The following is a 26,384-nucleotide window of genomic DNA, read 5'->3' as shown; positions in this document are numbered from 1 at the left end:
AGCTGTAAATTGGATATATTTTTTCATCAAGTAACCAAAGAAATTCACTAAAAGTTGGTCAGTTACTTATAAAAAGACATTGTATCTGTTAATTAGTGGTCAATATTATCCGTAGGTGGTGCAAAGCTTAAATCTTGATCGAAAGCTCATTTTTGAATCCATCGCATGTTTATTAAAAACTGTCCTAGTAAGCTTATGGTATCGATTCTCGATCATCGATAATGTATTCATTGAACTTATTAAAGTATCAATAATTAGACATTGAATTGTGCATGTTAACCAGTGGTCGATTTTATTGGTTCATAATGCAGAAACAGATTGAAAGCGAGGTTATGAGTCGCTGCCCAGGCCGGGACGCTGATTTTTGGGTGCAGACCCAACAAATAAATTTCTTTTGATTTTTTTTATTGTATTTATCTTTTTTATTTATTGTTTGGATCAGGCTCAAGGCCCATATAAAAGAAATACACCAGGAATTTACATAAAAAAACAAGAAAATACATATAAAAACAAGCAAATGCAAAAAAAAAGAAGAAGCAAATAGTGATATAAATCAATAAAGAATATCTCGCTCTCCAGTGCCTGCACTGGAGAATTATGTATGCAGCTACAAAAATACGTTCACCCACAGGTGATTGATACTGTTCAGGGTGTACGATATTATGACAAGTACAATGGTTGTATCTAACAAATCTGGTTCCCTTCCATGTATGCCTATACACAGACAAGTGACAAGTAAGGACTTGTCTGTGCTGTGGTCTATACTAGTTGTCGCGTTATTTCTTTGTACGTAGCTAGCGAGCATGAGTCCGTCGCGAAGCGCCCTCAAGTAGGGTGGTCAGTGTTATTGATACCCACAATGCTATGCGTTTGAAAGCTGCGCATGCGCATTTTAGTACCGGCTATTTTACTTGTCGAAGTGAAAATAACTGATGTATTCTCATTATTTATGAGACACTGTTGATGATTTTAAACCCATTTGATACCACCAACTGACGTTTCTACCTCAAGTATGACTACTGCTGTATCTCATCCGTTGTTTGCTTGTACAAAATGTAACAGTCGCCATCCATTCGAAGAGCTTTCTCAGGGACAACAACTTTGTAAGGTAAAGATACTAAAATCTGCAATCGATCGTGCGGAGAAAATTCAACGTCTACGTTTTTTGTGATAGATTTTAGTGAATTGTGTTGTATATAGGCTTTCACGAACGTTTTGACATTCAATAAGGAGTCATTTAGAAGGAGATCAACTTCAAGAAGTATATATTTTGTTTGAAAGTTTCACATCATTGCGTTGTTGTTTCACGTTTATTGTAATGGTACTATAGTATTAGTGTGTGTGTGACAGGAAGTTCTGTGATCATTGACAGAGCATAAACAAATCTATAAGTCGTGTGTTTAGATCGACTCCATCAGTCTGAAGACTACCTTATTATTGACATTAACAATATATAACAATAGCCTACAAAACAGTGTACCTGTCATTATCAGGATGCTAGGTGCTTTTTGGAAAGCGTCAAAACCGTACAACGACACTGACCTCGAGGTCACCCTAGTACGTTGACATCATTATCGACTTGAAACCTGTTTTACCACCACCGTCACAGTTCGTTTCTCACCTTTTTTCCGTTTGTCCGCAACAGTCACGTTCCGCCCTTTTTTTTTATCTCCTAACTGTAGTGAAGACGACTGTCAAGCATTATTATAATACAACATTTCTTACAATTCTACAAAATTAATAACATCTGTGTTCTTAGATAAGTAATAATAATTGATAATTTTTTTTATCAGTTTCAGGTAAGGTATTGTCATATGTGTAAAAACGTTGAAATGTAACTATTCATATGAACTAAAATCAATGTAAATAAAAAGGACAAAAGGATGGATAAAAAACAACAACATGAAAGTGAAAATCAGAACTCATTAGGGGTACATTTTATTTCTGGGAATGCAGAAGTACACCAATTCTAGCCATAGCTCATAATGTATAATCAACTTGTATATTGTACATGTACAAACATGTAGTTAAGTTGCTGTCTTTATGCACTATTGGTTTTGGCATCTACCAGAGTTCACTAGGGGGTTGACCATTCTGTGTTTAAATTATGGCACAATGTATATGGACATTTATACAAGGTTTACTAACACCACAAAATGATTGATACCATGCAGGATAATGTAGTGGCAAATCACAACATGGGTATTATTCAATCAATGTGACATCCTACACGTACACCCAGTGTGTGTGGAACGTCAGATTGATAGTCAGTTTGTTGTGATGACAACCATAGTGACTGTTGTGATGACAACCATAGTGACTGTTGTGAAAATCTGGTGAATGTACTTTTGTAATTAGATATTATTCTCCCAATCTTTTTTCTTTGTGCAACTGAGAAAAATATAGTTTGATGAAAGGTCATCACCTAAGGAAGATATAAGTGACTTAATTAAGAGTAACTTAAGGGGTCTTATCATAATAAATCCATGGACGAGGAGTGTGACAAAACCCTTGGATCATGAATATTTTCTGACTGAATGAAGAAAAATATTTGGGAGTAATACAATTGTACCTCTTCAAGCACAATTTATGAAAAATGGGGGGGGGGGGGATTTTGAATGTACTGTCATAGAACCAATATTGTAGATGTAGATACACACATGTTGTAATGACATAAAACAACCTGTATACAAATGTAGCAGTAGTAACTGGACATTTTGGCACCGGATCATTTTGGCACTAGGCACTTGACCTCACTCCTAGACTTTTTAGCACCACTCACTACCCAAGACAGTGTTAGGGTTAGTTTATGAAAGAAGGACCACAACAATTGATTAGTAGACTAGTGCTGATTTGTCTTGGGTAGTGGTGCTGAAACATTTTGGGTAGTGATGCCAAAACGTCCAAAGCAGTGCCAAAGTGTCTTGGGTCAAAACTGTCAGGTGCTGAAACATCTAGGAAGCTTTTAAGTCATTACAATATTACATTATTATTGTCAAGCCAAGTTGAACAAAGAATATGGGATTTTCAACTTGACTTACACATGGTATAATGATTAACAGATTAACATGCTACAATACATGTCAGATTAACAGTTGTGGAATAAAAATAGTTTTTATTTACATATAGTTTATTGTATATCTGTAGGAATGTCGTGGTGCTTACCCTGTTGTCAAGTGTACATACTGTCGAGCTGAGTTTCAACAGGAAAAGTAAGTAATCTACGTTATTACTAGTCATGTACATGTAGGTTTGTCATTCCACTTTGCATTATTCCTTTGTTCAGGATCAAGCTCAATTTGATGTATTGTACACAGTGTGATTTCGTTTTGGCTGTTACGTTTACTGTCATTTGTTCTTTTGTGAGTGCTGATTACATACATCTGACACAGTACCATAGATTTTCCCTGAAGCCATTCTCGTACTTACGAGTAGCCAACCAGAATCTGTCTTAAAATATAACACTTAACATTCGAAATTAAAAGAAAGAGAACCACCAAACAATAATGATAACATTGGTGTCTGCGCTCTGTGCTCGAACTCTTTTCAAACAGAGTGTTCTGAAGTACTGTAATCCCTATGTTTCAGTGCATTATGCGTTCTCATTTATTGAGTGAATTCCCTCACCTCTTTCGTGTAGCTTGGGATAACCTATGGTATTGTGTCAGATTTATGTAATGGGTGCTCACAAAAGAACAAATGACAATAAATGTAACAGCCAAAAAAGAAATTGCGTCATGTACACTACATCGGATTTTAATCATATTGGATCAAGTTTTGTTGTGGTTCTATAAAAACCCAAAATGTTAGTCCTAATCCAGCATTTTCTGGAAAAGGTACAGACACATACACGTAGTCTGCAACTCCTGATTACCAACTAAAAAACCAACAGCTACATGTACATGTGTACTAACAAAACTGATACCGTATAAACTGCTGTGATACTGTAGTGTAATATATCAGAATAAAATGATGTCATTTTATTCATATAGTATGAGAAAACAGTATCACATCAGTTGATATGGTAAGAGTTTTGTCAGTGGCTACTCGTCATTAAACAAGTGACAGTGCAGGGTAAAACATAAATAACCTTTTATTTGGAAACAAAAATGACAAAGAATACTTACAAATTACAGACCGTGTCCCTTTAATGTATACATGTATAGGAAACACATATGATAGGATATAAGTCATGCAATTCACATAAGAACTAGTCACCGTATTTACTGACAGTGTAGTTTTTACAGGAATGAATTGTGAGGTGTTATAACAAACTGGAAATTCACCTTGGTAAAGTACATGTATTGTTAGACTTTTCATCCACCCTCGGTCAACTCTCCTCTTTAGAATCTACGGATGGTAAGTTCAGTTGTGTAGAGGAGTAAGATATGCATGGATAACAATACCCATTTAGTACTACATGAGGTTCCCAGTCATTTTACCTGAGTTCCCAAACAGAATTATAGTATGGGAAACTTTGCCAGTTTTATTTGATTTCCCTATTGTCACATCAGGGTTTTCTAACAGTTAAAACACTTCACAATACCCTAAAAAACACCCACTTTTTAAACTGCCCTCATTTCAATGTACCAGCAACAGGCATTGTATATGTATATATGTCAGTAATAGTAACATATCTCTCTATCCCCACAGTAAAAGTAGTACAAATTCCATTTGCAAGAAATGTGCAGAGTTGGTGAAGAAATATGGAACAGTAAGTTTTAAATGAACACCTACAATGTATACCTAGCATGGATCAACATGTAGATGAACTTTTTCAAAAGAAACGTACAATTGTGCTACAACGCCATTGCTGCTATTTTCTACTGCATTTTTTAAAGTGATTTTTTTTTAATTATTTCAAGTCTTGCTGTTCTTATAATGCCAGGACATGACAAACATGTTTTATAGGATTAACATGGTTGTATGCTAGCAGAGATTGAAAGATCACTCAGAAACTAAACAACCCCCCCACATCAAGGTGTTGCACCATTTGTATGATAATGGTATCAGATATAGGAATATAAATTACTAAAAAGCTAAACTGTTGTCATTTTTGTATTGTGTAGCCCAAGCCATGTGAATATTGCAACATAATAGCAGCCTTTATTGGTAACAAATGCCAACGATGTACAAACTCAGAGAAGAAATACGGTCCACCACTCACATGTGAACAATGCAAACAGAGATGTGCATTTGATAGACGGGAGGATAGGAAGAAGGTAGGTTCAAAGGTCATTCTAGTAACTAGGCAACGATAGATTATCCAAGTGTACAAATAATTACTGTGATGGAATTGAAATCAATGAGATGAAATACACTTGATCACAACATGCAACAACTATTACATTGAGAGACAACAAATGTAACAAACTGAACTGACACATAAGAAATACAGCTAATCTTCATATCAGAACAATAACAGTTGTATTACTATCATCTTCATTATCTATTTCTTGACTACCTAGGTCAATGGAAAGTTGTTATGTTGGTTATGTACATTATCATATAAAAGAGTGTTACAGAAAGCCAAGAAACATAACCACAGTGGTAATGGTAACAGTAGTAGTAGCAGTGGTGGCAGTGGTAATGGTAGTTCCAGACACCATACTTCCAGTAGTAGTGCAGTACATCGTAGTAGTTCTAGTGGACACCATCACAAGTCAAAAAGTCATGATAAACACAGGTAAGATATTATCATGTTATAATCAATGGAATCGTGACCAATCAAAGTGAAAAGTTTGTGTGTGTGTGTGTGTGTGTGTGTGTGTGTGTGTGCATGCATGTGTGTACATGTATTTAGACCTGCCACAAGCCAGAGTCATGATAAAATCTTGTTAGAATTTATAATTAGAATGGTCAGTATTCAAGTTCACTAAGTGTATTTGAAAGCTAGTCTTTCATTGGCCCTTGACCTGAATGTCTATGCCGCCAGCCAATATTAAAGTACACTTGTTCCTCAACCAGAATCAAAGAAGTGCATACACACGTAGTGCATGCATAAATTCTTCACCTTATTGTGAGTGTCCATTTGTGTGACATGATGGTTTCCATGGAATTAGAGAATTGAAACCTAATTGTACAATTCTACTCTATTTATCAGATCACATCACCATCATCATCACCACCATAGCAAGCGGATGAAGACAGAACACTCCAGCAATGGTGTCATTCCTTCCAAGTAGGTACCTGTATAAAACTCCCTAACACTTTAGCAATGGTGTCATTCCTTCCAAGGAGTAGGTACCTGTATAAAACTCCTTAACACTCCAGCAATGGTGTCATTCCTTCCAAGGAGTAGGTACCTGTATAAAACTCCTTAACACTCCAGCAATGGTGTCATTCCTTCCAAGTAGGTACCTGTATAAAACTCCCTAACACTTTAGCAATGGTGTCATTCCTTCCAAGGAGTAGGTACCTGTATAAAACTCCTTAACACTCCAGCAATGGTGTCATTCCTTCCAAGGAGTAGGTACCTGTATAAAACTCCTTAACACTTTAGCAATGGTGTCATTCCTTCCAAGTAGGTACCTGTATAAAACTCCCTAACACTTTAGCAATGGTGTCATTCCTTCCAAGTAGGTACCTGTATAAAACTCCCTAACACTCCAGCAATGGTGTCATTCCTTCCAAGTAGGTACCTGTATAAAACTCCCTAACACTTTAGCAATGGTGTCATTACTTCCAAGGAGTAGGTACCTGTATAAAACTCCTTAACACTCCAGCAATGGTGTCATTCCTTCCAAGTAGGTACCTATATAAAACCCCCTAACACTTTAGCAATGGTGTCATTCCTTCCAAGGAGTAGGTACCTGTATAAAACTCCCTAACACTTTAGCAATGGTGTCATTCCTTCCAAGGAGTAGGTACCTGTATAAAACTCCTTAACACTTTAGCAATGGTGTCATTCCTTCCAAGGAGTAGGTACCTGTATAAAACTCCTTAACACTTTAGCAATGGTGTCATTCCTTCCAAGGAGTAGGTACCTGTATAAAACTCCCTAACACTTTAGCAATGGTGTCATTCCTTCCAAGGAGTAGGTACCTGTATAAAACTCCCTAACACTTTAGCAGTGGTGTCATTCCTTCCAAGGAGTAGGTACCTGTATAAAACTCCCTAACACTTTAGCAATGGTGTCATTCCTTCCAAGGAGTAGGTACCTGTATAAAACTCCTTAACACTTTAGCAATGGTGTCATTCCTTCCAAGGAGTAGGTACCTGTATAAAACTCCTTAATACTTTAGCAATGGTGTCATTCCTTCCAAGGAGTAGGTACCTATATAAAACCCCCTAACACTTTAGCAATGGTGTCATTCCTTCCAAGGAGTAGGTACCTGTATAAAACTCCTTAACACTTTAGCAATGGTGTCATTCCTTCCAAGGAGTAGGTACCTGTATAAAACTCCTTAACACTTTAGCAATGGTGTCATTCCTTCCAAGGAGTAGGTACCTGTATAAAACTCCCCAATACTTTAGCAATGGTGTCATTCCTTCCAAGTGGGTACCTATATAAATCTCCCTAACTGTCCAAGAATGTTGTGATTTGGAGATTTGTTCAATATTATCAATTTATCCAAAAAAAAAAGTGTTCTTTATAATGATAACTTCATAACAATTAACTTTAAATGTGTCAAAAAGTTCATGAAAACATAAAATTTGATTGCTCTTCACATAGGTCTAATGTAAGATACAAAACTGACTCAAGGATGTCACAGGACTAAGAATACTTTATTAAAGAATGGCACAACAATCTGAAATATACGTTATCATGAATCAGCAGTGACGTCTATTTATTTATTTATTTATTTATTGCATCCCTTGTGTATCAGGGGCTCACTAAGATTGTTAGGAGCAGCACTAAGAGAAAATTAAAATATATACACTACTAAAAAGACGTCTATCAGTAGTAAGGGTTCACAGACACCATTCATTACAGATTGTAGTCCATGGAAAATGTCTGAAATAACCTGTTTGTCTGGTGCTTGCTTAAGACTACGGTCTCAAAAATAAATATGTCAATTTTAGAAGTTTGTAAAGTGTGTGTAATGATTTTCAAAATCTCACTTTTTTTCAGCATTGTTTCTGCTACCACGGCAACAACGTCCACAACATCGTCATCAGACATCAATTTCATGGATCCAGGTAATACAGATCACATGGTAGCCATGACACAGCTACGAGAACAAGTTGCAAGTCTCAAGAAACAAATCGGAGAAAAGGATAAAGTCATTTTGGACAGAGATAAGAAGGTAAAGAGTGCAGTAATCTTTATGTAATGCGACTGTTGACAAGAATTAATGTTACATGCCATAGATCATAGTTGAACTGTGAGTTATGTTACATGTACTTCACTTCATGAGGAGCCAAAGGTGTAATATACCTGATGTAAAGAGGACAGATAACATCCCAATCTTAGGTACGAGTGTCCCTAGTCTTGCTGCTAGGCATTTGGGCTTTCTTCCGATCCTGCGAAAGAAGTTCACAATGAGGGCTTGCCCGAACGTCTAGCTAAAGTCATTTTCAGACTGACATTCCATTTAGATGACACGTATGGCCATGGGTTGGGCCATGTATATATGTCTAAAGCTTGCTGATAGCGCCTTGAAAAAGAATTTTTAATCGAAACGTCAGATTTTACATAAATTTATACGGACTGACTTATAAGTTCCATATGCTATATATATATATACATGTATGTATATATGTATATATACATGTATATTAATACATTCAATCTTAGGTACATTGTACGAGTGTCCCTTAACTGCTGCTGTGATATTGCAGTTCTGACAAGATACTATTTTTCATGTGTATTGTCCATGGAGAATGTAATCTTAGCCTGTCTGTCTGGCAAATGGAGATGTTCCTGTCTGAAAATGTACCGTAAACCTGGAAATGTTTGCTAAAGACTTATTTTTCACTTATTTCACTGGAATTTGAAAACAATCTTTTACAAATGTTTTGTTTGTGTGTAAGAGTAGTTGAAGAAAGTCTTGTATATGTCCAATGTATTTTATGTGTATGGAGAATGACAAGATATGTGATTTGTCCACCTAGATTACTGAGCTGAAAGCAGAGCAGTGGGAAACAGAGAAGACATTTAGGAATAAGATTGAAGTAATGCAGAAACAACAAACAGAGGCTTATGAACTCCTACAAGTATGTATTGTATCTATTATGCTAGTATATAGATGTTGCAATGTGGTCAATAATCACATATTTTATTTTGCATACATACATACATACATATATACATACACATACACACACCCATAGTCATTCATATATATATATATATATATATATATATATATATATATATATATATATATATATATATATATATATATATATATATATATATATATATATATATATATATATATATATACATATATATATATATATGTATATACATACACACTCATGAACCTCTCTCTCTCTCTCTCTCACACACACACACGCGCACACCAACAAACATTAAGTTATCATACACATAAATGTATTAGGTCATTTCTCATTCACAACAGAGCATTATGAATGTTTTTAAATGATAAATGGTACAAAATTGAAAAGCAGATGTCAATCCATAACTTCATTTTCATAGCTAACTCAATCATGTACAGGTGGTTGAGGAATTCCTATTAACAGCAACTATTTTTTTTCTTTTCCAGACAAAGAACCGCAATTTAACCAAACAATTATCCCAGCTTACAAAGAAGGATGGGAAGTGACAAGTCAACACTGGCCAGGTCATGTGATAGTCAGGTGGTAGTCAGGTGACCTAGTTGGGCTTCCTGTTTCATTGGTCCCATATCTGTACATATGAATGGTGTAAGTAAACGGTAAAGAGCTTCCAAAGCTTGGCAAATGTACATGTAAGCAGTCAGATGTGTGAATGATGAAAGTCAAAAAAATGTGTGTTCTTGTTAATATCAACTCTTCAGTCTTTTTTCAATACTATAGAGCCAAGGTAACACAGTTTTGGAATACTTGTAGTTAGATTGTGGAGACTAGCAACTTCAGACAAATGTCTGTCTGTATATGTTAGGGCCAGTACTTACATGACCCATTTTGTAAGAAACTTGTAATATGAATGTTGTTAAATACAATTAGCACTTTGTTGTCGGACCTACTTGTGGTGTATTTGATGATTTGACAGTCAAGATTGTAATGCTAAGAGTAGGAGAGATTGACACATGGCAGATCATCAGTGATTTTCTCTTTGAAATGCAAAGCATGATGGCTACTGCTCAGTTTGTTTGTTAGTCACTTCATTCCAACAGTTACAAATGCAAAATGTAGACTAGTTGGAGGTAACTGAAAGAGAATACATGTAGTGCAAACTTGTGGCAATTTTGGCATTGTGTAAAACAGTCAACACCTAGAATAAAACGAGACTGAATGTTCTCTTATTTCACATGTACATGTAAATGCCAAGACAAGTTCTCTTATGTAGAATTTTAAATGGCCTTTATTAGTTCCTAACATTTTGGCACTAGACATGGTGTCTTCTAAGTGTTCACATCAGCTTTGTTCAATACAGCGTAACTTCTCAGGCCACACTAAGTTCTAAGTTATACCACAAAAAGTTTCCAAACACATCGGTTTGTAGGTGAGGAGAGGAGGCTGTAACCTAAGTATTCTGTACCTGAATCTTGACTACCAATTCTATTGCCTGACATTTGAACTTGTTATGGACAAAAGACATTCAACATTTATGTGTGTTTTACAAGACAACCACAACAAACAATATATCATCATAGTATGGTAAACTCAGTCAAGTACACTCAATATATTTTACTGCCATATTTGTCATTTTTCTTTGTCTTTTTTTGACATAGTAGGCATGAAATATCATGTCATTTTAATGAATTTAATTTTAAACAAACAAGTGAACAGAGTTGGGTATCTTCCGGTATTTAATGGTACTCACCTACTGTTGTGCAGATAGAGAGAATGCATGGTGTTCATGTTAGAACATCACCTGGAAAAATTGAAAGTGGGTTATTTGTGTAAATATTGACCTGCTAAATTAGTGGATCCTCACTTAATATTGCACGATACAAAAATGTTTATTGTTGGTATGGTCGACTAAAAGTGTTGGAAGAACTGCAATAATTATCTGGTATCTTCTGATTTGGCAACTTTCATGTGTCACTAACAGTAAACTCTGTTTATGATGTATTTTTACATGCAAATTGTGGCATAAATCTATGTTATGTTATGGAGAGACCAATATGAATGATAAATTGGTGATTGTTAAACAATATCTAATGGAATAGGGACCACAACCTGGGAGAAAATTGAGTCTTACCAACATCTTTGTCAAAGTAGTGACTTTCTGGAACACAAGTTAAAAGTGGCACAAGTTAAGTTATACATTATGCAGATAGGATCTACTGAATTGTATTTTTATAAACCTTTTAGCATTCTAATTCTACTTACCAAAGCATACTTAACCATCACTTGTAATGAACAGAACTCAAACCAACAGACCAGTTGCAAGAATGAATGTTCATGGTCACTGGCTTTATACTGAGTAATGTAAATTTTTACTCACATTCAAAAAATGCCCCCCAAAATTTGACTCTGTGAACAGAAATTTTCATTGATAAATAAATCAGTCATACTATATTAACAATAAGATGATATTTGGGTGTTATTCCCCAATATTTTCTTCATTCAGCCAAGGAAGATATAAGTGACCTAAGGGGCCTTTGTCACTACAAATCACTAGTGGTGACAACCCTTAGGTCAAGAGTATTTCCTGGCAGAATGAAGAAAAATATTGGAGAATAACATAATTTTACCAGTGCCAGTAATATCAAAGAAAAATCAAGGAAAGTAATGGTAATTTGAATGTTTTGACTCATATTGCAAAAAAAGCAGAATGAGTGACATAGACGTGTGATGTCATGATGTAGAACATCCTGAGTATATATTCCATATTTTTTGTTCAACTTGGTTTGTGCATGGTATGATATTTAGTATACATATACTAAAATGTCATGATACAATCCCCAACAATCATGTTATCAATATCAGAAGTTTTTGTTAATACCATTGAAGACATGTAATGCAGTCATTGACATTAACATCAGCAATAGCTTAATCGATGTTTTAGGCAAGTATTTTCATCAGAGTATTATCTAAAAATATTACAAACTCGGCTTGTGCCACTTTTAGCATGATATTGAACAGTTGGTGAGTTTGATACTTATGAGGGAATGTAAGTCGTGTAATAATTGTGTTTAGGTTCATTTCTGTCCAGTATATAGACTAAGACACGTCTTGTCGTTCCGCCCTCACTGGCCATCACCAGGAAGGGTTGGCCAGTGAGGGCGCCCTGTCACAGTGGACCTTACAGACTGTCCAGTACACAGCCAGAGAATGCAAGTAGTGTAATTATTGTATTTTAGGTTCTTTTCTGTCAAGAGTACACATTTTTTCTGTTCACTTTTGATATGTTTTTAGACTTTTTAGATTTATATGAAAAAAAGCCAACATAATATATGTTTTTACTAGCCTCAGTATTATACCTGTTTCATATTGACAGTTTTATAGAGACATGTTTTCAAATGTCTTATTGGTACCAGTATAAGTTCATATTTCAGTAAATTCTGTGCATTTAAGAAAAAAAAACACTTTTTGGATAATAGTTTTAATGTGATAAATATATTATGTTCAGATTATTCCTAAATTCACTGGAGGATGTAACATCAGAAGTCATTTTTTGTAATATAGTTCTTAAATAATGCTTTTGTTGATGAAATGAATTAAGATTTCAGTTTTTATCAATGTCACCACACACTTAAAGTTTTCATAGAAAGACAGCTTTGATGAATAGCGCCCTCTATTGACAGCATGCTCATTAGCAAAGTACTAGTATTTATGAAATTGTAAAGGCAAGAATACCATATCAAAGTGTCTTTACTAAGATTTTCAAAGCCTGACAACAGAAATCTGCTGAAATGTTACCCAAACAAGACATCATGATTTGTCGGGAGGTGTAAGAAAATGACAGGAGAAATCATGAACATAGTAACTACTAGGGAAACATCTATCTCTGAACTTGTATGTAGTTTATCAATTTTCTTGGTCTAAGCAGAGAAGCTCCTAAACTAGAATGTGCTTGCCATGGTTCAGCTCACTGATAATTGATATCATTACTGGAGTATAGAATGCATAAACTAATATGACTAGATTGCATTTATCTTGGACCTATATTACAGTGTTATCAGATGTAGATGGGGGGGGGGGGTCGGTGTAAGCTGATTGATAGGTGGGAGGGGGGCTGGTCAGTGAAGATTTAGAAGTCATGCTTTTTCTTTTATTTCAGTGTTAGCTTATAAATTCATTCGTTGGAAATGTTTAAATCTTCCAATATGCAATGATTTTAACGGTAAATACATATTTGCACAAGGGGCTGTGTCCTTTTCTTCAAGTTCAAATTCTTTTTAATGCTAAAGTGTACATGAGTTATTAGCCAATAGTATTGCATGGATTTGGTATTAGCCAATAGCATTGCATGGATTTGGTATTAGCCAATAGCATTGTATGGATTTGGTATTAGCCAATAGCATTGCATGTATTTGGTATTAGCCAATAGCATACCATTGCATTGATTTGGTATAGTGCATAATTTCTGAACAAATCAAAGTGCATAATTTCTGTACAAAAAAATTACACGAGAAAAAAAAGTTTTTATTTTAAGTTTGTGTTACTATTAATTCTGTTATTGCTATTGCATGAATGTAACAACAATTTCCAGTTATGATTTAAAAAAATGAGTTTCTATCTTTTTACAAAGAAGTGTAGAATTTATATAGGTAGGTATGAGAATGAAACCATCCAATTCAAGTACATGTCGTATGACAATTAAGTCCAAGAGCTGCTGTGAAGGGCCTACTTGTACATAAACAAAAACAAATTTCAAATGTAACAATGTATCCAGTTTTGACCAAATTTTGGCTACTTCTGATGCTGGTTGTATACGAACCTAATATCAATTTTTTTAATTACTTATTTTTTTTCAGTGAAATTTTATTTTAAATGTATACCTATTTATTCTTGTCAGAGTATTGCATGTGTTATGTTTATTGTAATAGTACAGAGTAGTGTGCATGATTTGGTATTTCATTTCAAGATAGTCGTCATTCTAATTTATTTGGACACATTTTATCACACTATCCATATAAGGAATACATCATCATATAGTTTAAGCCTCCCTAGATTGGTGACTATATTCATACCAGGGTATTAATCCTACCTAGTTTGGTGATTGTTATCATTAGAAGGTATTAAGCCTCCCTAGTTTGGTGACTATGGTCATAGGTGGGTATTATTAAGGATCCCCAGTTCGGTGACTAATCATGGGCAGATAATAAGCCTCCCCGTTTTGGTGACTACGATCATTGAAAGGCTCCTTGGTTTGGTGACTATAATCAAGGGATGGTATTAAGCCTCCCTAGTTTGGTGATTATCATCATGGAAGCATGTTTTGTGTAAAAGAACTACTGAAGTATGTTCTTGACTGTATTAAATCGATAATTGAGTTAAGTGGTATATTCAATCAGTTATAGGAAGACCAATGATTTTAAACAAATTTAATGTTGTAGACTTATAGATTTCAATTCTATTTTTTCACTGTAATATGAATTTTACCCAGTTTTACCAATTGACTGTTGTTTGTTATTGTGTAAATAAACTTTCAATTACTGTAGTTGACTGGTGTGTTGTGTTCTGTTAGAATAACACGTTAGTGCAAGTCTATAAACTACCTTGTCAAGACTGCATGATTTTTCATTACATCAACACATTGCATAAGACTGTAAGAGACATCGTGTCATTTTGCCCTCACTGCCCTCCTCTCTCTCGCCAGAGTGGTTGGCCGACATGTGAGGGCGCACTGTCATGGCATACCTTACAGACTACCCATTGCATCTGCCAGTTTCAACTTTTTTAAGCCAGTTTCTCATATTTCCAGCAAGTGTAGGGAAAAGTCTATAACAAATAATGTTTGGCTGGATGGTACAGGGCACCCTCACTCATCCCCTTGCATGGTGAACACAAACCACAAACATGGAGGTGGGCGTGGGGGTTGATGGTGACTTTTCTGGATCTCCTAAGCATATCAACCTTGCCTATATATCCTTTTAATAATACAATATAATTGCATGTTGGGTGACATAGATATAGAAGATCATCATATGCATTAAAAAGAACTCTTCCCCCTCCCTCCTCCCCCACCCCCCATCCAATGGTTTTAGACCGTGGCGATTGAAATAAATTGTTTGTCTATTCCACTGGTGTATATTGAGGAGTACTCCCAGAACAGGGTATCTTTCTTGAAGGTACAACCTCAGTCAAAAGGATTTGTCTCATTTAGACAAGTCTCACATTGTCACTTAATAAAATCAGAAGTGGGATCTGATCAGTATATTAACCCTTCCCTATACACATACACATACACATACACATACATACATACATACATACACACACATACATACATACATACATACATACATACATACACATACACACACACATACATACATACATACATACATTTTGATACCATCGACCATAACATATTACTGAACAGACTTTCTAATCTTGGCATCACTGGTATGGCCTTAAAGTGGTTTGAGATCTATCCCCAACAACGTTACCAGTCAGTTAAAATTGGAAATACCCACAGTAAACCATCAGACCTTGCCTGTGGGGTACCACAAGGATCAGTGTTGGGCCCTCTTTTGTTTACAATATACATCTCTCCACTGGGCAATCTCATTCGCAAGCATAACCTACAGTTTCATCAATACGCTGATGATAACAATGTATACCTCGCCTTTTCATATCCAGATGCTTCTACAGCCATTTACTCTACAGAAACCTGCATCAGTGACATAAAACTATGGATGACAGAAAACAAGTTACAGCTAAATGACTCAAAGACAGAGATTCTCCTTATTCACTCCAAATTCAACACATTGCCTGATCCAGTAGACCATCTTAAAATTGGATCAGCATCTGTACCTGTTGTGAAGACAGCACAGAATATCGGAGTTACTTTCGACAACACACATATGCTGACACACCATATCAAGAATACATGCAATTCCATTTATAACCATCTCCGTCGAATTGGATCAATTAGAAAATACATTACAAACAAAGCCTGTCAAACACTTATCCATGCTATCTTGTCAGCCAAGCTGGATTATGGAAATGCACTCCTTTATGGTCTCCCTGATAATTTTATTGCTCTGCTTCAACGTACTCAGAACACTGCTGCCAGAATAGTCACTCGGTCAAAGAAATTTACTCATATCACACCAACTTTCCGTGACCTACATTGGTTGCCTGTCCACTTCAGGATTGAATTTAAGATCCTTCTCCTGACTTACAAAGCTCAAAACAATAAAGCCCCAGGATATATCTCAGAATTAATCGAGGAATATAAACCACAACGCTCCCTTCGATCAGCTAAAAAAAGCCTGTTAGTCCAGCGTACATTTAACAACAAAACCTATGGTGGTCGCGCCTTTACAATCTGTGCTCCAAAGCTTTGGAATGACCTACCACAGGATATACGCCAGTCCACAAGCCTGGAAATCTTCAAAAAACGACTGAAACATCACATGTTTATGCGAGCATTGTGTAAATTGAACACCATCTAGCGCCTTTGAACAATTTTGACTTTTTGGAATTTGGCGCTATATAAATTTTTATGATGATGATGATGATGATACATACATACATACATACATACATACATACATACACACACACAAACAAGGACACAGCTTCACAAAATCCTACAAACAAGCATGTATGAAAGACAAATGTGAGAGAATTAACTTTGATGATTCTTACTGACATGACATCTGTAATAATTACAGAACCAAAATAATTGAATTTGGCTAATTCACAGTTAGCTGAATATTCCACAATTCTCTCTGATTGGCAAACTTTACAACTTTCTTTATATGTCATAATGATCCTTGTGCTATATATTAATATTCAATCATAACTGTAATGCATAACATGTCTACAGATCTGATTTCATAGAATTCCTATCTCCTACCAAAAATTACTGCTATCAGCACCACTGAAAATAGAGATTCAGAACCTCATCAGTACGGACTATTCTACAGTTTGAAAATGTCCAAAGTGCTTTCACAAAACCTTGTGAATTGGTGAGATTTGCCTGAATTAAAGCGTTAATGTAAACTACAAAACACTCAATAATTAGACCAAGTCCACAATGGTTGATCTGTCAGTCTAGGAAGATTTCAGCCCTAATTGAAAAAGGGTACATATGCCATTAAAACAATTAAAAATTCAAAAACTTTATTTTTTTAAGCGTAAATGTTCCATGTTCCTCTGTCTACAATACTCCAAGTTGATCTTGTCCAAGTTTCTACCACTCTGATCTGTACAATTCTAAGGAAATGTGACAAGGAAAACAGTCCCAGCATGGAATTCCATGGTCCCAGCTATGTTTCACACATTACAGTTTGAGCATGCAATTTCAATGAAATGAGATATCAAGCTAAGTGAGACTGCCTACAAGGTTCCATGCTAAAGGGCTTAAATTTTCAATCCTGGGTCAGCATCTCAACACTTCCTATCATGTATCAAGCCAACATTGTCTCTCACATACAGTCCCCACGACACAACTATTATCAAAAATACAGCGATAAAAAAATCTGGAATACTCTCTAAAATGGCAGTTTCATAAGCACTACAAGCTCTATGAGTGTGTAACACAAAAGTCATCTAGCATAATGAGCGTCATCTTAATCCGACCCCTATTCATATGTAGATTAGGCCTTTAAGACAAAAAGGATAAAGACAGAGATTGACCTCTCACTGTGAAAGTGTTTCTGTGTTTTCTGTGTGGTCACTGTAAATTATCATATTTGACAGTCTACCAAGTCAACTGTATGGTAATAATAGTTGTGTGCATGCTGCTAGCGTTCACATAGTCAATCAAATCAAATTCAGACACTCTGGAGCAATTACTGCATGCTATATTCAAGGAAGTATACTTCCATGCTATATTCATTCTCGCAAACCAGAGTTATTATTTCTACCACTACAACCTGTGGGAGGCTCGTTAAAATGTTGCCGTAAAACAGGCCGTGGTTTTCGACGATGTGCTATATTATAGTTGGAATCAGGCGTTCTTCATCCATCCAGCTATCTATTCATCATCAGTAGGTTCTTTATCTTGGATATCTTGGATAATCTCAACCACTGTCTTCCCTCGTGCTCCTCCCCCTTCTAGTTTGGCAAATGCATCAGGAAGTTGATCAAATGGGAATACTTGGTCAATAACTGGATGTATCTGTAATATAAAAAATCAAAGTCTATGGAGTGACCGAAGCATACACAATTTCTTTCAGTTTTCTAGGAATCGGGCATGAATATCTTAGCCATCAAAATAATAACTTTTTTTGGTATTATGGTGCGGGGAAGATCGCGTCAACAAGCGCATCCCGCGTAAGTAAGCGGGTCACATCTCGGGCGACCTGTCCCCCTTCAAAAATTCCTCACGGACGTGATGAGCCGTGGAACCCGGCGTCACCCAGGTTCGTTATTTTCCTTACTCATTAGTTTAAGGCATAACACATACATTGGAGAAATAAGACTATATAACGTGATCTCTAAAACTCTATGTGCAGTGAGGGTACTGTAGTTTGATACTTGCACGCTTCCAAGTTTTGTGCCTATGACGCAATAAATTGATACGAATTTGGCTTTATTTTATATCTATTAAACAACAGACAGACAGTTTCTGTCAATATTGGCATAATACCATCTAAAACCACTAAAATTTCTGGTACAATAACGGCCTTGTAACTACCCATGATGCACTGGGAGACTTAAACAAAAGAGCATCGACTGGACGTTTGTTCATGACTTGTCTGTGTTCACTTCACGATCGTACGAGGGGCACAGCCGCTGCTGGAAAAGAACCCTACCTCGGTACAAAAAAAACCAACAACACATACATGTGTAACATTTTTGTAAATGGAGAAATTTAATATGTAAATATACCACAGATACACAAGTGCCAACGCTCTTCACACATCAGACCTGCTATATGCGGTGTGCGGGTAGGCACCTTGACGATGTGAGCGCCCCCAACGGCTGAATTTTATATTGTACAATGTAGGCCGAAAATCAACTTTAATCTTCATTGTAAACATCACACTGTCTATAATTTAATACTGGGTACTAGTATGTCATATAACTAGTATGATGTAAAATGTGCATGCCCTTTCATTTTAATGGAACTAAACTTGAAACTGTAGTTTAATGTTTGACCTTGTTTGTAACATCTCTGATCTGTGAAGTAATTATTATTTGAACTGACTCAGTAACCACAACCCAAAGTTATTATCAAACATTTGTATGATAAATTTACATCATTACATGTAAATCATCACATTCACACTTCACATGCGTTATGTGTAGTTACACAGGAACTCATTAAAGTAGTTTGTCAAAGAATTGTTACATGAAACATTGATAACTTTCTGAATAAATAAGGCTGCTTTCACAAAATACTTGTGGGGGTGGGGGGGTGGTAGGGAGGTTTTTTGTCAAACCCCCAATTTTTTTTTAAGTACCCCCCCCCCCCCCTTCCATTTTAAATAGCAGATAATTTTTTTTTTACAATACATGCACTCTTACATATGTATATACTGATCACATTACATCCAGGTACCCTACCTGTAAAACAATGTCTACCAAAACATTCTCTTTGAAAAATTAAAACGCGTCTTACTGTTTCTGTCCCTTTGTACTGAGATACTTGGGAACTTTTTTCCTTTAAAAAAATAATGTCAAACATGTCATTGTCCTTTAGCTCGTGTTTTTGAAGTATACATATGATCATTTTTTAATTGATAGCAACATGACCCACATTATTTTTTCAGATACCCCCCCCCCCCCATTATGCATATTTTTTTTGAGTACCCCTCACATCTCCCAACTCCCCCTTTAACAATTTTTTGTGAAAGCAGCCTAATTTTTGCACTCATATGATTTTTATTTGTGTGTGTGTGTGTGTGTGTGTGTGTGTGTGTGTGTGCGTGTGCGCGCGCGTGTGTGTGTGTGTGTGTGTAAGTGACTGTGTATTTATAGTGTAGCAATCATTAATATTCCCACTTTGAATATCCTAGAATAAAGATATTGATACCTACATGTTGTCTGTCAATCATATCACCAACTGTATTCAATGCTTTACTATTAGGTATACAAAAAGCCCATTGGTATATCTGACCACTTGCTAAACCCTACAAAACAAACAAAACAAAAGATACATTTGCACTGTTGCTATCTGTGTCATTATACCCATTTCACATTACTCTCAAGTCAAAGACAACATAATAAGACTATATATGGCATTTGCCCCATTACTGGCAATGTAGTCTTAATATCTAGACTATTGTCATAAAACCGTAACTCTCAACAGTACATTACAAGCTGCACCATTATTTTCTACCAGGTCAGCAGAAACTGGTGAGAATATGTCTTAGACTATCAAATCATAAAATAAATTCAGGATAAACAAAATAACTGATTCTTTTGGCTGGAGATAGTCTACATAATTGACAATACATAATTGACAAATATGCATATTTATCAGTATTTGTCATTCTGATGAAGATCGTCAACCAAGATAGATCAAAAGCTCAATGCTAAAAACATTGAACTGCTTGTGTGTTACAACTTTTGTAAATCATTTGATGTGCCAGCCTGATGAACATTTTTGGCTATCAGTATTTTGTAAGCTACTGACTTTTTAAGGTATGGTGGTACTTCATCTTCTAAATATGAGAATGAAAATTACTCGAACTGATAAAAATGCACTAAGAACATTCTTTATTTACTAAAGCACCCTTACCTTGATGGTGTTTGTTGCCATTGACAACCCAGCTGATGCAAGTCCTGGTACAAGACCATACTGGTCTGTATCTTTTAAAAGAGATGAAACCACGGTTACGTAATTGGCATTACTCCATTTTTTGAGAATCTCCATAGAATGTTGTTGAGTTGTACCTCCTAGTGTATCTACAACCATATCAAATCTACAATGACAACAAAAATATAACAAAGATATCATTCAGTAATATTTGTCTTTATTGAGCAATGGAAAACACGAGACCTAAGGGGTCTCATCTCTACAAGATGCTGGTGAAAAAACCCCTTGGCACACAAGTATTTTATGGCTACATAAAGCAAAATATTGGAGAATAAAAGTTATACTCACACAAGCATAATTTACTCTAAAAGAAAAGCTAGAAAATCAACAGTGATGTTGAAATATTTTACTAATGTTTTGAGCATCACAGAACTAATGATGATGTATTTAGATTTTTCTTTGTTCATGAGTGACCCAAGGTGGCTTGTTGCTATGAGACGCTAGACATGTAGTGATAACCCTTAGGTCACAAGTATTACTGGCTGAATGAAGCAAAATATTAGTGAATAATATAATTATACCACCTCAAGCGTAATTTATGAAAAATTGAGAAAAATTATGGTGGTTTGGAATGTTTTGACTCATATTTTGAGTACCTCAGGACCAGTGATGTAGACACAGGTTGTTGTGACGTGGAACGACCTAGGTATATAATCCATGTTTTATGTTCAAAGACAATAACTTGGTTTGTGTATATGGTATAATATGAATTATTGTCAATTGGAGTATCTGGTTATTGTTTCTAAATTGCTGCTCCATGGCTGGTTCGCCTCCACTTTTCTCATTTGCTCCCCCCTGCCCTCCCCCCTCCCCTTTTCACTTACTCTCCAATATCTTTCAATTCTTGTATAACATTTTGTGTTGTATAGTCTATAGCATAGTCAGCTCCAAGTGACGTAACCAATGGTATAGCATCAGTACTACATGTTGTTACAACTTCTGCTCCCCAGCTTCTCAACAACTTCAAGAAAAACACATACATGTAATGCACACAAAAGTTTAATAATTAGATTTGTCAAGTGTTATTGAATAATATCGATAGGTAAAATGTTAATTTATGTGCAAAAAGATAATAGTGTTGCTGTTGTACCAACTGATGTGCAGTTAAATTGGCCATTTCAGACTGAAAACTGAGAATACAACGCCCTCACTCAAATTAAGGGTGTCATCACCTCATAGTATAGTACTGTTTCTTAAGAGCTGAAATGATCCAATACCACCAGACCCAGTTAACCTACCTGTATTGCAAATGATCCAATACCACCAGACCCAGCATGCACTAATATTCTGTCAAACAAAAAAGAAAGATTGATATATAGCATGCTGTTACATTGAACTATCACAAAAGTGCTATCTATTTCCTATTCTCTCTGTCAAATTTCATATAAGTACATACATACATATCGATATAGTTTCATTCAAGATTTAAAAAATACTAAATTAGCACTAAAATAACTTTGTTGACTAGTTTTGTGACAATTCAATGAAAAAAGTGGGATTTAAATACTAATTTTAAAATCATTAAATGTCATTTTGACTTAAGTTTAAATATAAAATTTGTAAACAATATTTATCTAATATTACTATACTGTTAAAATCAAATTCAAATCTTATACACTATAGACTATAACAACAAATATTTTCTCATATAAAGTAATTTAATTGTCAGAAAGTTGGAAGATGTGCAATTTCTAGAAGTAATATTAATATCTATACAGTTTGGTTTGAGTACAGAAAGAAATTGTCACCTTTTCCCCCGTGCCTTTTTTTCTGTCATATTGCCAAACGTAACTATGGCAGCCCAAGCTGTCAAGGCAACAAATGGCACTGATGCAGCTTCAGTGTGACTAAGTGTTTTTGGTTTCCTAGCAACTTCTTTTGTGGAGACGAGTGCATACTCAGCATGGCTGCCTTGGTGTTGGAATGAAGTAATACCCCAAACCTGTGAGAGAAGTGAAATGTAATTATAAAGAGAAATAATTGGACCAAAAATATACAAGACCACTTTAAAACTCATCTTCCGACAATGCAACAGTAATTTTATAAAGAAAGTTTGTTATGGTATGATAATATGAAATTGTAACAGGTCAATATTTGGGATGAGATAAAGTTGGTGTTGATGTTGATTGGAATGAAATGATAGTGAACCAAATTTACAATATAACAATAACTTTTAAATACTATAGTACTTAACATTAAATCTTACCTCATCACCAACCTTGAAATTCCTTACACTTTTTCCTGTTTCCATGACGATTCCTGAGTAATCTCTTCCAGGAATCAATGGAAATTCAGAACCACCACTCAGTCCCTTTATTTTGGGTAAAATTGTCCGACCATAGCCACCTGTATTAATGCACCATTAAAAGATTCAGGTCAATCTCTTGTCAAAATAATTTACCTCAATTTACAGCATGTAATTGAAGAACAACATTTCTCTAGTAAAATATTCTTGCAATAAATAGTACATAGTTTTGCTACATTTTGGACAGTGCCATAAAGAGGCCTGTGGTTCATGGTGATGTAGTAAAAACAACAGATTTATTGGTTTCCAACCTTGTTATGAAGACTACCAGCAGTACTCTTTCAACATTAAACACACGTTACAAATCATTTACATACCTTAAGACATTACAGATAATACCCATACATATATACATTTAGCATGTACAAGATTATATTTAATAGAGTTTGAAATGGAATTTTTAGATGTTTGTTATTTTGGTTTTTAAAGAATTGTGGACAACTTTACTATGTTTTCTACTCAACAAAATATGAAACAAAATTAACACCGACAAAGTCCACTACAAAAAATACCTGACAAATATGTATTAAAACAAGTTTGTTATAATGTTATATTTTAAAATACATGAAGTGACAGGGCTCGAAATTCGTTTTTTTTCTTGGTAGCCCAGTTGGGCTACCATCATTTAAATTTGGTAGCCCGAGAGCAGTAACTGGTAGCCCATATGCATGCATTCCTAAATTAATGGTGTTTGTGTATATGTGTAACTATATGATGTATTGAATTTGATGATTGATTGAATAACTTGAGAGGTCACGTTAACGCGTTATGTGTGTGTATTTCACGCCATCTTTGACATTGGGGATGCAATTTTTTGCATGTATGTGTCCTCTGGGGACGTGTCATAAAGAGGGGACATATGAGGCTTACTGTTAGCAAACAATGTACGGTTATTATTGCAATGAATAGTAAGATATTCAGTCGGAGTTCTTAGTTGTAACTATTAGCTAAATCTCTTGGTGCAGTGAGACCTGTAAAATCTGAATATGATTCAACGTATGGAAAACGTATAAACAGTTTCATAAGCCCCATGGCCATTTCCTGATGTGGAGACTACGTCTTGGGTAGTTTAGAAACTATGTGCTGTTATCATTATCTATCCACGTGATTGGTTACTTATTAACAGACGGGTTAGACAGGTTTTGTATCAATACATGACGGCCATTACAGCAAAGCCCCTTCCATTCATGGGCGAAGAGATAATCAAACAGAGCAGAGTCTAAGATCACATCGGCAGACAGTCCATGCTGAAAACTTCACTCAGATAAATTCAAACCATCACGTCACCATTTCATTCTCACTAAAACTTCAACTTTCTTTTGAGCTTTGCTACTACTACTAGATCAAATGCATTACGTGAATTTTACCATTCACCACTGCATGCTCTCTGTAGTTGCGTAAGCGTGGTTTACACACGGAATGTTTTAGGCATCGTTCAAGAATAAACGAATCTGTAGGACAGGTGTATACCAAGTTAACAGTTCTCATCAGCAGCATAAGATTTTATCAAACACCATTACAACTGTATCTCTGTCAAGTTGAAAGTTAAAGCTGTCATTCATGTGATGGAATTTAGTTACTGCAGTGCTGTACCGAGAGTGTACTGTACTCCGACTCTGAGAAGAGCCGAAACGGCCTGGGCCGGAGATCATATTTCCAGAGAGTGATTACCATGGAAAATTGAAAGTACAGAAAGATAACATTAAATCGCTATACAGAATATTGTTGCATATAAATGTTTTGTTGTGACATTTTGGAAGTACAAGCTGTGTATACGATATACGGAAGAATGACGCGTACAGTGTACAAGTATTTCGTGTACATTTGATATACATGTAGTGTGGATGCAAATTTGGAAAGACGCACTGATTTTAACGCTAATTTTGGCGAGAACACGTCCCACAGGACTGCGACCTCGGAGGCCCCCGGCCCGGGAAGGCATCGGAGTCAGGCTGTCACAGTTTCATTCAAAACATAGTAGCCCAACTGGGCTACCACTCACATAATTTGGTAGCCCAGAGACAAACATTGGTAGTCTGTGGACGTGGGACTACCGCGAATTTCGAGCCCTGAGTGAGTTGAAAAATAAACTGAGTAGAAATCACTATCATCACATCCAGTCTGCACTGCATATGTCGATTTTCTTATAATATAACAAACACTAATAGTAAACAAATAATATAATAAACATAACAAATAAACAAACAATATAAACAACAATAATAATAATAATAAACAAATAATATAAACAATAATAATAATAATAATAATAATAATAATAAACAAATAATATAATAGACATAATTAACCATCATGCATAACTAATTTGATAACTTGCCTGTACTTGTTATTACGAGTGTTCACTTGTTACCTATGTAAACTTACAGTGTTCACTCCCATTTCTTACCTCGCATGGCAATGTCTACCGGATTGATACTAGCAGCATGTACCTGTACAACTAGTTGGTCTGGTTGTGTAATTTTTGGCACCCTGGCGTTTTTAAATTCCAACACGTCATTGTCACCGTAACTATTAATTTGCCATGCTTTCATACGAGTCGGTATGGGTGCCAGACAACCAGATGATTTGCTGAAAAATCGTCTGCTACGCAATATGTAGTCTGCGTTGTTCTTTAATCGAAATATTTTCGTTGACTGAATATAAACACGCAATGCCATCCTGTGATTAGACAGAGTTAGATACACAAACAATAAATGATTCAACTACTGCTCAAACAAACTTGTAAACGCTATAGCATACAAGCTTACTAATACTATGCGATTCTTTCCTGGCAGATGAGATACCGGTGGTGTCACTGGTTGTCCCGTTTCGTCAATGAGTTGTGATGCTTTGCACTCACAGTGCTACAAAAGTACGCAATTTCTCGACCTCACGGTACTGCACTATTTTCACCCGACAACATTTCACCAAGAGAAACACAGTGATTATGTGTTTTACATGTAGCGTGGTCTGCACTGTTCGCTATCGCATCTATCTCCAAATAATGTGCTGTGGTTGAATAACAACATAACAAACCCTTGTGACCCTTGACCCTTGACCTCTCTAATTTAT

At 35.7% G+C, this 26,384-nt stretch overlaps 2 protein-coding genes and 1 non-coding gene across 3 annotated transcripts; 1 reads left to right on the top strand and 2 right to left on the bottom strand.

Moving 5' to 3' along the window:
* The first annotated feature begins 906 nt into the window (after window positions 1-906).
* LOC144453953 (protein FAM76A-like) lies at window positions 907-13,278 on the top strand. The gene is made up of 9 exons (XM_078145324.1): window positions 907-1,108; window positions 3,148-3,212; window positions 4,654-4,714; window positions 5,070-5,222; window positions 5,469-5,686; window positions 6,104-6,181; window positions 8,075-8,249; window positions 9,058-9,159; window positions 9,675-13,278. Exons 1-9 carry the CDS (start codon window positions 1,013-1,015, stop codon window positions 9,732-9,734), a joined length of 1,008 nt encoding a protein of 335 aa, XP_078001450.1. The 5' UTR covers window positions 907-1,012; the 3' UTR covers window positions 9,735-13,278.
* A 4,190-nt stretch (window positions 13,279-17,468) lies between these two features.
* On the bottom strand, window positions 17,469-26,280 carry LOC144432865 (NAD(P)H oxidoreductase RTN4IP1, mitochondrial-like). Its single transcript, XM_078121161.1, has 8 exons — window positions 25,720-26,280; window positions 23,214-23,353; window positions 22,756-22,949; window positions 22,246-22,294; window positions 21,832-21,968; window positions 20,930-21,113; window positions 20,226-20,318; window positions 17,469-18,361 (listed from the first exon to the last, which is right to left on the bottom strand). The coding sequence occupies exons 1-8, from the start codon at window positions 25,988-25,990 to the stop codon at window positions 18,218-18,220; spliced, it is 1,212 nt and encodes a 403-aa protein (XP_077977287.1). The 5' UTR covers window positions 25,991-26,280; the 3' UTR covers window positions 17,469-18,217.
* LOC144433476 (U12 minor spliceosomal RNA) lies at window positions 18,486-18,640 on the bottom strand. The gene has a single exon (XR_013480779.1). It is a non-coding gene; the product is annotated as a U12 minor spliceosomal RNA (small nuclear RNA).
* Window positions 26,281-26,384: the final 104 nt, after the last annotated feature.

Source organism: Glandiceps talaboti, chromosome 3 (genome assembly GCF_964340395.1).
Source record: "Glandiceps talaboti chromosome 3, keGlaTala1.1, whole genome shotgun sequence".
Classification (NCBI taxonomy): Eukaryota; Metazoa; Hemichordata; class Enteropneusta; family Spengelidae; genus Glandiceps; species Glandiceps talaboti.
The sequence above is the reverse complement of the archived record's forward strand: the minus strand, read 5'-3'. Positions and strand labels throughout refer to the sequence as shown.